The following is a 14,402-nucleotide window of genomic DNA, read 5'->3' on the forward strand; positions in this document are numbered from 1 at the left end:
TCTGCAGAGATCCTCTTTCTTCGGGTTAAAAAAAGAAGAAGAAAGAAAGAAAACACAAAAAACCCACAAAAAAACACAACACACAGTTAACCACCTGTCAGGGCTGAGGACACAATGAGGCCCCTGGAAAAAGAGCTTTTCATGCATGCGTAATATATTTGTTCAGCTATTCACTTAATGAAGCTGATAAATGTGATGCAAGACAATAGTCAAGTTAATCTATTTAGTAAAATGTTTTGAGACTTTCAGGCTACATTAAGGAGGGGCGCGATCGCCGACATTTTCATTTGAATGCGCTCATCTCTCTTAGGCTGCACAAGGGGGTTCAGGCAATCTATGTGAATATAATTTCTTATAAATGTGTCTTTAATGGATTTAATTCACCCTTGCCAGCTGTTTTGGGGGCTATTTTGTAAGAGCAAAACAAACGTTTCAGGCTTGGAAAGCTAGTTAAAATTAGTTTCGGTCAGCGAGGCCAAGCTATATTTCCTGCAAACCATCTGCTTGATTGGCACAATAGAAGGATTTTCAAGGAAAAAGAGGGGAGTGAGTGTGAAAGGGATGGGGGTGAGGGGGGAAACGCTAGAAAGGGCTGGGGCAGCCGGTAGCTCCTTGTGGCCTATTCTAAAGGTGAACCCCTTAGAGTTGTCTTAATAGAGAGGCTGGGGCGGCAGGAACGCTCTTTCAGCAGCGCCTTGCTGCCTCCTCCTCTGCCTGGCGGGTCAGCTCCCTCTCCCAGTTCCCCATCCCTGGACCAGAGGAGCCTGGCAGCAGGCGCTTTTTCCTGCAGCCCCGGGTCCCGCCAGTCTTGCCAAGCGCACTTTCACTGTGCTCGCTGCTTCCCAGCCAACCGCCAAAGCGTGCGGGTCTGCAGTTGCAAAAGACAGCCTAACGGTCCCAACCATCCCAAAATGGAGATTCTCCATCTTTCGGAGAGCCAGGAAGTTCATGCCACTCTACTTTGGAGGGTCCTTCGCCTCGCTCTGTGGCCTGAGCTTACCCGCGGCGCTACGGGTTCCGCCCACACTGGAGAGCGCAGTGCTGTTGCGCAGGCTGTTGCGGGAGGTGGGTCTGGGACCCCCTGGCTCTCCACTGCCTCGGCGGGAAAGAAACCCTCAGGATGGGTTCCTACCGCCCCAGGAAAGATCTGGCAGCTTTAGGCCCTGAGCGCTCGGGGCCGGATCTGCTACCGCCTCCCGCAGTTAGCAGTCGCCTCAGTGGCGCAGACAAGGACCTCACCCCAAACCAGGGCCCACAATTCTCTTTTCCTCTCCTGTCTTCTTTCCCCTTGAAAGAGAAAGCCCAGCTTGGGATAAAGAACGCGAGTGATTTCTCCGAAATAAACTTGAAGATAACGACATTACAATGAATGGCAGGACGCACAAAAACCCCTGGGCTCAGGTCAAACGGCATTAGTCACAGGTCTTAGCCGCAGCCACCACGCCGCGCAGCCGCTCGGGCTATCGCGGAGTTTGAAAAGACGCGTTCAAGGAGATCACTTAAAGTAAGATCCTTTCCTTCGATTTCTTGCTTCCTTGGGATTTATTTTTGCCTTTTCACAGGCGGCCAGCTCTCGCTCCCGCCCTGAGTTTTCCTCTATGGCGCCTTAGAAATTCTTTAGGAGGCGGTGTCGTCTGACTGCAGGAAGCGGGGTCCACGTGGATCGCAGCAAGGGGTTGACCCACCTTCCAAAAAATGTCAGGGCTGCCTTTTAAAAGCAGAGAAGTTAGCAGCAGTTAGTCTATAATGAGGCAGAATGGCCGGTGTTCGTGTGCAGAGGGTATGGAGCGTGTCAACGGACCGGATAATAACTGCAAAAACTACAGACCGGGAAATGCCCCAGCGGGGGAGGAGGCCTAGGGAAGGGGGGCGCAACGAAGGCCCCAGGCTGACCTCTAGTCCTTTCCTCTCCCCCTAACAAAACCCAAACTAATTTCTGCAAAGATGAACTTTATTAAGATCATCTGAAAGTCTGGGCAAGTTGCCTTATGGATAGGGACTCCAGCACCTGGAGCCGCCCAAGTCCCTTCCTGTAACTGGCAACTACCGCTCCTGGCCTTTAGACTGCGGGGGCAGGAGGGGGGTGGCGCGGCGGGGAGGTGGAAGAGTATGGAGGGGGGCGGGAGAGAAAAGAAAGACTAGGAGGAAGAGGAAGGGGAAGAGAAGGGGGTGGGGGAGAGCATGTGCTTGAGCAGAGAACTGGGGGCTGTCTGGAGGCGTAAAGGAAGCAAGGAGGGAGGGAGAAGACAGATTCTTTGGCCATAGAACCTTGTCTTGTGGCAAGGTTAAAGCACAGGTGTTTAAATAGTTTAGACTTTCCTCAACTATTTTATTGCAAAACTTCAAAAAGGAACCCTGCACGTTCTAGGAGAGATCTCCCTATTTGGTTTCCAGGAGCCTCCAATGTACTCTGTGCATTTAAATGGCCACTTATTTAAAAGTTGTTCCTTTCTTGATTGGTTTTCACCCCTATCCCTGCTTGCCGGGCCAGTACTCCTCCAAAAGCAGTCTAGGGCTCAAAACTTACATCATCTTCAGGCATTAATTCGTCTCCAGAGCCCTGCCCGAAATAACTTTTTAATTTGAATCAAGGGAGAGCTTTAGCAGGCTATGTTTCTGGTTTAATGTGATATAAATCGCAGATGCACTTTTATTGAATGGTTAAAGCAGCGACATGGAGATCATCAACACAAAACACCCTGAACAAAACCATCGAGAGAAATAAAGCTGGTTAATAAGATTTTTTTGAGAAGGCTTTGTGTTAAAAAGCAAAAAGGAAAACCAGCTGAAGGTGACAGTTAGTTCATGGTTAATAGGATCAAGGCAGCCTGGCAGGGCTGCACACTTCTCTTTGGGGAGGTTCAGCCACACTAAATAAATGAATGGGACATTTAACACATCTGTTATCTCGTGGAACAGACAAATAGGAGAATGGAGGCTCATTGCCACCTCTGTCCCAACCCAGAGAAAGTAGAGGGATTGTCGCCAGGATTCTCTAAGTTGCCAAATTTAGGAGAGGCTTTCTGGCGTGGACCAACATTCTTGGGAACTGCATACCTCCCTCCAGTTTTCACTCATTTGTATGTTGCAGTTAATTAAGAAGCTACAAAACTGTGGCCAAGTCTTCCTCAATAGTTAGGGCGCTCCTGAATGACTTCTGGACCCTCCCACTTCATGGTCTGGCCATGAATTTCAACTCAAACTGCAGAGAGCTCCTTGAGGTTGGAAGAAGGCCAGTGACAAAGTGTTGGGGTCACCTTGCCCAAGGTAGCTTCTGGCAGGCATAAACCTTTTGCCAGTAGAATCCTGCTGCCCAGCCTTGGTACCATGTTCTCTCTCTCTCTCTCTCTCTCTCTCTCTCTCTCTCTCTCTCTGCTCCCCCCAAGTGAGCTTGGGGGCTCCTTTCAGAGAAGCTTCATTTGAAATAATTTTCCAAGTTGCTGGGAGTTTGCAGCAGACTTGTTTTAGGACTCAGGCGCCCACCAACTCTCAATCTCAACTAATTTCCCAGAATGAAATGACCCAAATCAAGAACCCCTCAACATTTATGGACACATCTAATATCCCCAAAAGCCTCGATTTCCAAGTCTCTCCCGGTTGTTACAGTGGAACTTCTAGAAGTGATTTAACCCATCCCTCACATCTGCTTTATGTTCAGCTGGAGTGACAGGCTTTGAGATGGGAGAGTGGTATATTTTCATGTTCACGGACTTAAAATTTTCCATTATACACACACACACACACACACACACACACACACACACGGGAGAGAGTTATTTTACTGATAGCCTGGAGATGCATTTCCATGAATATTTATTGATTTATTTTCCAGACTCAGCAGGGGAGCTGCAAATAAATTTAGTGCATTCTTTAAATAATTCCTTTTCTATGAGGCAAGATGTCATCTGAAACTTCTAAATAGGCATTTAATTAGCCCGGGTGTTGCTTCCGAACAAAAACCCCAGGCAAGAGCTTTGGTTGCACACTGTATTGCAAAGAGGCGGTCGATATGCAGAATTGATGCGCTAGGGCCTTTGTTGCCGGCCCATTGTGCTGGCCATGCTTATGAAGACTAATCCAATCATAAATTGCACCTCTGCGCCAATCAGAGAGCCCAGAGCCTCCAACGAATGAAGCTTGAGTGGAGAACTTTGTTGAACTTCATTGTCAGAGCTGTCACTTTTCAAAGCGCGTTAGCAAGCGAGCCACTATAAAACCATCACCTCGACAGGAGGACTACGGAGGACTCGCAGACGCCCAAGTGGGATCCTTACTTGAAGACATTTGCTAAGCCCAAGAGAGGGCTCCTCAGGAACGGGAGGGGCGGGACGCGAGGCTTTTACCCTCCGGCCACTGGAAGAAGGGTTATTTCTCCCGCCCCACACCTACCATGATGTTCCCGGGGCTCCTCGCGCCCCCGGCGGGGTATCCTAGCCTCCTGCGGCCCACGCCCACCCTGACGCTGCCCCAGTCCCTTCAGTCGGCATTTTCGGGGCACACTAGCTTCCTAGTGGAAGATCTGATCCGCATCAGCCGGCCCCCCGCCTACCTGCCCCGCAGCGTGCCCACAGCTAGCGTGTCCCCTCCCAGGCAAGGGGCCCCAGCAGCGGTTCCAGACTCTGGGACTTCGGACCTGGGCTCCCCGGGTCCCGGCAGTCAGAGGGGCAGTTCTCCGCAGACTACCCTCTCCCCTGCCAGCGAGCCCACGTTTCTGAAGTTTGGGGTGAATGCCATCCTCTCCTCGGCGCCCAGAACAGGTAAGTGAAGGTGGAACGCTGAGGGCCCTGTCCAGGTGCTAGGCATTCGCAGAGTCCGTCAGGCCTTAGTTTCTTTTATGAAGCCAGTACCGCGCACACACCAGTGCACGTCGGTTCGCAGGTATCCCGATCCACCCTGGTCGGGCAGGACGCAAGTTAGGTTCAGATAATTCCTGGAAGAAAAGCCTCGGACTCGGCCCACCCTCTGGACAATCTTGAGCAGTTGCAGTCGCAGAGCGCGCAGTTATCTGGCGCTACACCTCAGAGTGCACGCCCCTTGGCGTCTGCGTTCCTGTCCTCGAACTTCTAGAAAACAGGCTTTTTTTTTTTTAACCCAAGACGTTATGTTTATTGGATTAGTTAGTATTATGGTCTGCAATTCCTTTCTTCCTTCCTCCAGTCCTACCTCCTAATGTCTAGGACTGAGAATGAGCGGGGGGGGGGGAGTGCAGAGTATTATTTTAGCGGGAAAGGAAGGATTTCTCCCAGATGAAATAATGTTAGAAAGATTTATTTTACTATCAATACATTTTAAAAGATGCCTTTTGAAATTAACTGAAGTGTTAATCATATCACGTATTCGATGTGCTGTACTATAATCAAATTCTCCTCTTCTCTCTCCCAGAGACATCCCCCACTTTGCTCCAGAGCCTCCCTCCCAAGACGTTCGCCTTTCCCTACTTTGAAGGCTCCTTCCAACCTTTCATCAGATCTTCTTATTTCCCAGGTTGGTCTCTTTCCCTTCCTTCTGCAAGGCTGGGCGCGGTCGCCCCAGCCCTGGCCCGTCGCTCCCTGCCCCGAAGCCATATTTCTCCGTCCACCCCTCGGGGTTACGCTCTGGTTCAGAGGTTGCGAGGCGTACAACATTCACGAATCCGTCGCGCCAATTTGATGCCCTATTTAGCACAAGCAGTGACTGCTTGACACTTTGCACCAATTCCCTGCTCTACAAATTAGCAAGAATTGTCATGGTCCCAATTTGAGGCGGTTCCCTTCCCGGAGAGGAGCTGTTGGCATCCCTTCACGCCGCCGTTTTCCCACAGAGTCAGTGCACTTGGCCACGATTCTCCACAAAGGTTTCAGCACCATGACCAATTGGTCAGCTCCTCCGGGCAGCCACACACAGACCGGCCCTAGCCCCTCCACGCCGTCGAGAGACACCTACCAGCCGGGGCTAATTTCTCTTTAAGATTCATTCAGGACTTGGGCTTTTCACAAGACCACATGGGGTGCCCTCTTGTGTGGGATGGCGGGGGTCGCCCAAGGGGAGGGAGGCTAGATCCTCCTCCTACCCCCACCATCTATTTCCAACCTGATTTCCCAACCCCTCTCATACCCTTTCACCCCCCACCGCCATATCTTTTTAAAGGGCGCTGAGCTTGTAAAGCAAGAAACCGTTGCAGCCAGGTCCGAATTGGGCCCCCATCTAAAGGGAAACACTTCACACTTTCCACTATGGCTCATACTGTGCAACTGGTCAAAACTCAGAGGAGACCAGGGAGAAGACTGAGCACGGTGGGGGATGGTAAAACCAGGACAGCACTTCCAAATATCTGCAGAAGAAACGAGCAATTGATTTTTTTAAAGAGGGAAAATTCACCAAACGCACCCCCCCAAACATTCATGCTCCTGCTGATAATGGAATTTGCTCCCTTTCTCACTCATCTCAATGCTCTAACAAAAACAACCCGAGCTTTATAAATAGCTTTTCATGTCCATTTAATGAGAACGATACGGGGAAGAGAAGCCTCTGCCATCAGTATTCTCCCAATGGTCTTGGCCTGCAGTTGTGTTTAGTTTGAAAGTGTAAATCTCTTTTGTCCCAGTAATATATGGCTTTCGCTGCTTGTCCACAGTCTTTTTCTGTTAGTTCATTACTACACAATTACCATTCACGCTTCATTAGAGTCTCTGTTTCTTTTTGTTTTTCTTTTTTTCTCCCTTAAAGCGAAACTCTCCTTCTTTTTGTCATGCCAATACCCATTGGGAAGCGGTCAATGTGCTAATTAGCTGCCACTTTTCATGTATTCGGGCCGAATTCTTTACATTTTGTGGGGGAGGGGAGGAAAGATTAATATAAAAAAGATGAATACTGATTGGATTTTTCAACAAAAACAACAACAACAACAACAACAAAAATTCAAGGCGGATTTTCCCTTTTCTGTTACACCAGCAAAGTACTTCATTTTCATCTAAAGAATGCAAAAAGCCACCAAGATGATACAAGCTTGGGGAAGAAAGTGAGTGGCCTCAGCTGGATATTTTATTTTCGTAATTTATTCTTTCTGTTGCTATTTTAACGGGTCTACGCAGGTTTGTTTCCCTGAGATCTTTGGGAAAAAAGCAACAGGTCTATTTTCGTGGTTTTTCTTAATCCGGGTTTGCACGGTTGAAAGGGAAAGCTATTTGGGCGGAAAGAGCCTTTCACTCTTGCAGGTTTGTAGGTTCCTGGTCTATTCTCCAGGGGGAGAAAAAGGAGTGCTTTAAAGAGACGTAGGGTCGAGAGAGAACAACACAGGGAAAACCGCGAAGGAGGGGCGGACTCTAACCAGTCCCCGCGGGACACCCGCCACTCACTCGCCGCCTTCCCACCCTGCAGCGTCCTCTAGTGTCGTGCCTATCCCCGGGACCTTCTCCTGGCCGCTGGCGGCTCGAGGAAAGCCTCGCAGGGGCATGCTGCGCCGAGCCGTGTTCTCCGACGTGCAGCGCAAGGCGCTGGAGAAGATGTTCCAGAAGCAGAAGTACATTAGCAAGCCTGACCGCAAGAAGCTGGCGGCCAAGTTGGGCTTGAAGGACTCGCAGGTGAGGGCAGTCTCTCCACAGCCGCTTTCCCCGCGATCCCCCCCCCTCCCCGCCCCCGTGTCAATCAATTGGGCGGGATCTCTGAAAGTGCTTAGGAAAAAGTGCAACTGGGAGAAACGAGGCCCGGGGAAGCAATAAATGCAGGAGCTGGCTTCCGCAGGCTCCCCAGGACCGCTCGCTCGCAACCCCGGATCCAGCTGTCTAGGCTCAGAGTCCCCCACCCCCGCCCATCTGGGCTAGGTGCCAGAGGATGGGGCAAGAGAGACGGGCTGTCAGGGTGGGTGTGGAGCAAATGCTGTAACCTGTCGGAAATCACTTCCGGGAGTGGGAAGAGGGCGAGGCAGAGAAAGAGAGTCCTCCCGGGTCCTCCCTGCGCGCTCTGCTGGCAACCTCCCTCGCGCGCATCCCTCGCCCCCATCCCACCACCCACTGACGCAGCTTCTCGCACGCCCCCGTGCCCCAGGTGAAAATCTGGTTCCAGAACCGACGCATGAAATGGAGGAACTCCAAGGAGCGCGAACTCCTATCTAGCGGAGGCTGCCGTGAGCAGACCCTTCCCACCAAACTCAATCCGCACCCGGACCTCAGCGACGTGGGCCAGAAGGGCCACGGGGACGACGAGGAGGAGGATGAGCGCCCTGGCAGCCCCCGTCACCGCCTGGCCTATCACGTGCCCCCCGACCCCCGGCATGTGCGGGATCCGCGGCTCCAAGGGCCACTGCCGGCTTCCCCAGCGCACTCTACTAGCCCTGGCAAACCTTCGGACTTCTCAGACTCTGAGGAGGATGAGGAGGTTGAGGAGGAAGAGGAAATCACCGTGTCCTAGAATTGCCCCCTCTCGCCCCCATCCCCGTACCGTTTCTAAGTGCTTTGAAATTGAAGAGGTGGGATCCTATCTGCCTGCAACGCTGTGGCCCGGGCTGCAGAACCATCACCTCATCCAGGTGCTACTGCTCCTTCTGTTGTCCCAAAGAGACATTTCCTTCCTCTACACCACCTCCAAACAGCGTCCCCACAGAAATTCAGATCCGAGTCTTAACTTTTCTACAGGGCTTCATTCCATCTTGCTTATCCAATACTGGAGGGAGGTGAGGTTTCCACTCCCACAGCCTGGAGTGAATTGGAGTGAATTGTGAACCCAGCCTTGCTGCTCTTTAGGTACCCAGCCCTATGCAGTAGGAAATCTTTTTATAAAAGAGGAAACTGAGTTAGGGGTTCAAACACCAAGCACATAACTAATTCCAAGATCCCCTCACTTCTCTGTGCTAAGTAGCAAGGGCCTCCAATCCTCCTGAAGGGGCATGACCCCCACTCCCACCACTCTTCCCTTAATAGTTTTCTTAGAAAGCACAAGAATTTCAAAAAAGAATGTGCCTCTGACTAAGGGAAATGAAAATACTGAGTCTTTTATTTCCAAATGCTCTATGGGGGAAAGAAATGAATTCTCCAAAGTGGGGGAAGAGTCTGTATTTTGTTATGTGTGTTTTAATGCTTTTTCTTTTAAATTTGTACATCCATAATATATGCACCAAGCACTCTGCCTTGTGCCCTTTTATTATTTCTGGAGAGGTGTCACTGAGCTGCAGAGATCCTGAGTATGATGTGCACAGACAGTGATATCCATAAGCCTCTTTGATGTTTTTTTTCTTTCTTTTTTCTTTTCTTTTCTTTTTTTTTAACTGAACTTTGCTGTCTTTGCACAGCTTCTATGAACTGTACACTATTTTGTACATATGTTTTGTATGGATATTTTATACCAAGGTTATTATGAATGCTATAAAGGACTAGATAGATATCTCTCCCTCTCTCTCGCTCTCATTTTTTTTCCAATGGTTTTTCCAACTTTAAAAAGGTAGCTGTTTAATCATATAACTTATAAAGAAATACTTATTTTGTATTTTACTATGTACAGATTTTATATATGTAAATATGTATCAAATGAACAGATACCAAATAAAAAGTAGAATGGATACAATGGCCAAGTGATGTAATTAATTCACAGAATGTGAGAGCTGAAAGAAATAGACCTGTCTAGTCCAAGTGCTGGATTTTATAGAAGGTAAGCTGAGGGTCAGGGGTGTGGGGGGGTACTTGTCCAAAGCCACCCAGTTAATAAATAGCCGTGCCGGAATTAGAACCTGTTTTGGGCCAGGCCTCATGGGGCATGTCTGTAATCACAGTGGTTTGGGAGGCCGAGGCAGGAGGATTGCAAGTTCAAAACCAGCCTCAGCAGTTAAGCAAGACCCTGTCTCAAAATAAAAATAAAAATAAAAATAAAAATAAACAGGTTGGAGACATGGCTCAGTGGTTAAGTGTCCCTGGTTCAATCCCTGGTTAATAATAATAATAATAATTTAAAAATAACTATTTAACCTATTTCTGGCTCTCAGTCCAGTGATTTTCTGCTTTGCTGTATTATAAAATAACCATACTTATCATGTGACAAGGAAAATAGCTCCAGAAAAGTGTAACAAGAAAGTTGAGTTTTCAGTAATACTCACTTTCTCTAAGGCTGAAATGATGGGCTAAATGAAGTCAGTGCAAGTCAGTCTAATGGTTCAAATAGACAATACTTTTCCTCTTTGAAGGTGTATTTCCTAGGAAAATTGGTTTTGAATCATTGCCTTTTTTCATTTTTTGGTACTAGGGATTGAACTCAGGGGCACTCAAACACTGAGCCACATCCCCAGCCCTATTTTGTATTTTATTTAGAGACAGGGTCTCACTGAGTTGCTTAGCACCTCACTTTTGCTGAGGCTGGCTTTGAACTCGTGACCCTCCTGCCTCAGCCTCTAGGATTACAGGTGTGCATCAACATCTGGAGCCCAAGTACCCTGCAGACACCTTGTGTTCACTGCAGCATCATTCACCACGCCCAGCTGAATCATTGCCTTCTGTGTATGACTAGTTTTATTAGGAATGCCAACTACAATTATGGAATAATAGACTCTGTAGTCAGTCCACAAGTGAAATAATATTTCCTTAAAGACTAGCTTTCAGCAGGGATGATTTATTTAATCAGCAATCTAGGGAGTAAAGAACACCAGGTTACAGTCTGGGGAAGGGGACTTTTGTGCTCCTTGAGAGATTGGTCTCTGTCACCTCAGCCACACAGACCCATTTTTCTTTGTGATCCTAACCTATAACCCAACAGTGGGAAAAAAAAAAAAAAACACCTGTTTTTTTCTAAATTCAAGCTTGAATTTAGAAAGTTTGTATTATAGTGGAAATGTGAATATAATCTACATAAATTAACCCTCTTTTAAAATAATACAAATCTCTTCCTTACTAAGGTCTCCTGCTGAGCTTTTGCCTTAACATGGCAGAGTTGGGTTTTTTCCTTTATTTATTTTGATGGTGTTGTGGACTGAACCCAGGGCCTAGTACATAAAAGGCAAGCTGTCTACCACTGAGCCACATCCCTGGGCCCTGGGATTCCTTAAAATTCACGTTTTCCTGAGAAGCTGCAGAAAATAAAATTGTCACTATTTCCATGATTATAATTCAAGAAACTCCCCCCCATTTCCTCCTCAACACGTGGTTAGCATTCAATGCAAGTTTGAGTCTTCTTTTCAGACAGGGAACTCTCTGCTCTAAGTGATTTTGGTCTATTTTCAGCTTCCCTCTGCTGTTTCTGAGAGATCTAGAGCTGGGAGGCTGACCAGAAGTGACCACCTCTCCCTCCCTGTCCACTCAATCTGGCAGTGAATTTACAATCAAAAACCGTTTTCGGCATGGAGATGGAGTCGTGTCAACATCTGGAGCCCAAGTACCCTGCAGTTACCTGGTGTTCACCGCAGCATCATTCACTTCAGCCAGGCAGAAGAGGCAACCCAATATCCTTCCCATAACCAGAAGATCATGTTGCAAAACTATACAGGGGTAAAATATTCATTCAAAACGAGTGAATTTTGACCCTCTTCATACATCATCAAACATCGTATTTGTTAATATCACCACCCATCTCATCATAAAAGTCTTTAGTATGCAGCAGAAGCATTTTTTGCACATTTCTCATTTTACCATACAGAATATTTAAAGGATTATATGTTAAACACTTAAGGTTAAAACTGAATATCATCAATTACTTTTACTGCCTTATTGAGCACATTTTTAAGTGAAATAGGCCTTGTGTCGTCATGAGTGGTGCTGGTAGTGGGGAGTTGCAGACACTCTAATGACTACAAATAAAGTTTAGTGCCTCTGCCTTGATGTATTTAAAGGTTGTGAGTGATTGTACTGACCATTGCTTTTGCACTATCAATAAAAATGTCAATAAAGTTGTTACAGAATAAAGCACAAGAATTAAAAAGGCACTGTACACTTGAAATGAACAACCCTTGTGTTTGTTGTCAGTCACATAAAATAACCTTATTTGATGATTAGGAATGATGATTAGTACAAATTCTAAATGGATACAAGCAAAAGAAGGCATCTCTATGTATTTGTAGATGATTTATTAACTAAATTTTAGATGAGTTCCTATATCACTATAGCACCATCATGACTTCTCTACTGACTTTCTTCCAGTAGGTTTCCAGCCATGTGACTATTCAGGGCTTTCTTACTCTCTCAGTTATCAATGTAGCATGACAACAAAGAGCTGTAGTGGCTCTTTCATTTTAACTCTGAAAGTTTTAGAAATTTTTAAATATTTAAAGAATGCACCATGTTTGTGTTAAAAGTTCAATTCCTTCCTTTAAACTTTGAATGATTGGTCTCAAAGGGCTGATTGGTCTCAGTAAAGGGCTGGGGATAGAGTTCAGCAGTAAAACCATTGTTTAACCTGTGTCAGATTCTGGGTTCAATTCCCAGTGCTTGAAATAAAAAAATCACTGCATAAATGGAAGAATAATACTATCCAAAAATGGTGTCTTGTGTAAGAAAATTAAGGTAAATTATTGATGTTAATAAAGTTATGGAAAAGATAACTTTTGACATACATATCTTCTTTCTTATTAACAGTTTTTATCCAATTTTTAATAATTATGTCTCCCTTTTGTGAATCAAAGAACTCTTCAATACATCATTTTCATCTTTTTAAAAAATTATTACCATTAGTCAGGTGCTCACACACCTGCAATCCCAAGGAATTGGGAGGTTGAGAAAGGAGGATCACAAGTTCAAGGCCAGCTTCAACAACTCAGGAAGAACCTGTCTCAAAATAAGACATAAAAACACCTGGGGATGTAGCTCATTGATAAAGCACCCCTGAGTTTAATCCCCAGTACAAAAAAAAAATTACCATTAGAAGTAGACAGTATAGTTACAGGGTAAGAAAGTGAGTCTTCTTGTCTCCTTTTTAAAAGGCAACAATCCATCTTTTTTTTTTTTTTTTTCCTTATTTTGGTACTGGAAATTGAACCCAGGGTATTTAACCAATGAGCCACATCCCCAGCCCTTTTGATTTTTCATTTTGAGACAGGGTCTCACTAAGTTGCTTTGGGCCTTGAACTCCTGCCTCAGCCTCCAGAGTTTCTAGGATTACAGGCATTCACCACCAAGCCCAGCAATTCATTCTTAAATACAAGAAAAATCTATGACAAATAATATTTTCTTTAAAATAAAATATAAAATTCTAAAATTACAGCTGTTTTTGGTAAAATCTTGGAGTATGAACATTGTCCCCCAAAAATTAAACATCAGTGCTAAACAGGACCACAAATATACTTCTTGTGTTTCTGCATAGATTCAAAGAAAACTTGGGGATTTCAAAATAACCATTTATAGGATGATGGGGGTCACCGATGTTATAGCAGGTATAACTGAAGAAAATAAGTAGGAGCACCAAGAAAAAAAATGAGTTAATCTCCAAAAGTGCACATAAATCTTGGAAAATTCTAGGAAACCCAAGAACATATGAGCACACATTCTATTAGCAGCTACAGACAGTGACATCATCACACATGTAGTCTGTGGAAGATACTGTTGTATAAATCTGGAAGGGACCTGGGGACTCCCAGGGGTTCCCAGGTGCCACTTTGAGAACCACTTATCTAAATATATATATACTACTTTACTAAGGGGAGAGAAGAAAGGAAGCTATCAGGCCAAGTTCCAACCACTGCACCCAAAACTTTAGCTGCAACCACACAGGTGCTTTCCACAGGTCTTCATGTCGCTCTCTCCTCTTAGCTCTTCTTTTCCCTTCCAGAATACCTTCCTTCCTTCCATCCTTCTCATGGGCACCTTCCCATCAGCATTTATCATGGTCAACTCTTCCTCTAACATACCCAACACTTTCCTCTTCAACTCACCTCTCGCCATTGCCTTATGTCTCAGCCACTTCAAGAGGTCTGCATCTCTGCCTGGACTCCTCACTCCCTCTATTTCCCTAAAATGCTGATGTCCCTCAGGCTTCTACCCTTTGCCCGGCTGCTACTTTCTCTATGAGCTGTGGGTGAGTTTCTCCTCTCTAGTTTCAGGTAACATTTATACAATGGTGAATGCCAATTGGCCACTGAAGGATTGTTCTTCTCAGCTCCTGACCCCGATGAACAACCAACCACCTTTGGAAATCTGTCCCAGGATGTCCCCAAAATTTGCTAAGTTCCAAATGCCCAGGACAAAATGCCATGTCTTCTAGTTTCAACAGTCCATCCAGACATTGAATGTTTCCCTAACTCCATTGAATGTCTTCCTCTCTTTTGCTGGAAAGTTAGGAACTAATGGCACTCCTGACTCTCCCTCCTCCACCCCATACAATCAATTAACCACCAAGACCTGTGACTGTATGACTGTCCTTCATAGATTCCCTGTTCTTCTTTCCAGTTTCACAACCACTATCAAAAAGAAAAACTTTTATCTTTTTGGAGGAATGTGCTATGTGCTAGATGCTGGCAT

At 46.2% G+C, this 14,402-nt stretch overlaps 1 protein-coding gene across 1 annotated transcript; it reads left to right on the forward strand.

Annotated features, from left to right (window-relative positions):
- The first annotated feature begins 4,390 nt into the window (after positions 1-4,390).
- Positions 4,391-8,385, forward strand: Dbx1 (developing brain homeobox 1). The gene is made up of 4 exons (XM_026405303.2): positions 4,391-4,757; positions 5,383-5,484; positions 7,357-7,559; positions 8,023-8,385. The coding sequence occupies exons 1-4, from the start codon at positions 4,391-4,393 to the stop codon at positions 8,383-8,385; spliced, it is 1,035 nt and encodes a 344-aa protein (XP_026261088.1).
- Positions 8,386-14,402: the final 6,017 nt, after the last annotated feature.

Source organism: Urocitellus parryii, chromosome 4, assembly GCF_045843805.1.
Source record: "Urocitellus parryii isolate mUroPar1 chromosome 4, mUroPar1.hap1, whole genome shotgun sequence".
Classification (NCBI taxonomy): Eukaryota; Metazoa; Chordata; class Mammalia; order Rodentia; family Sciuridae; genus Urocitellus; species Urocitellus parryii.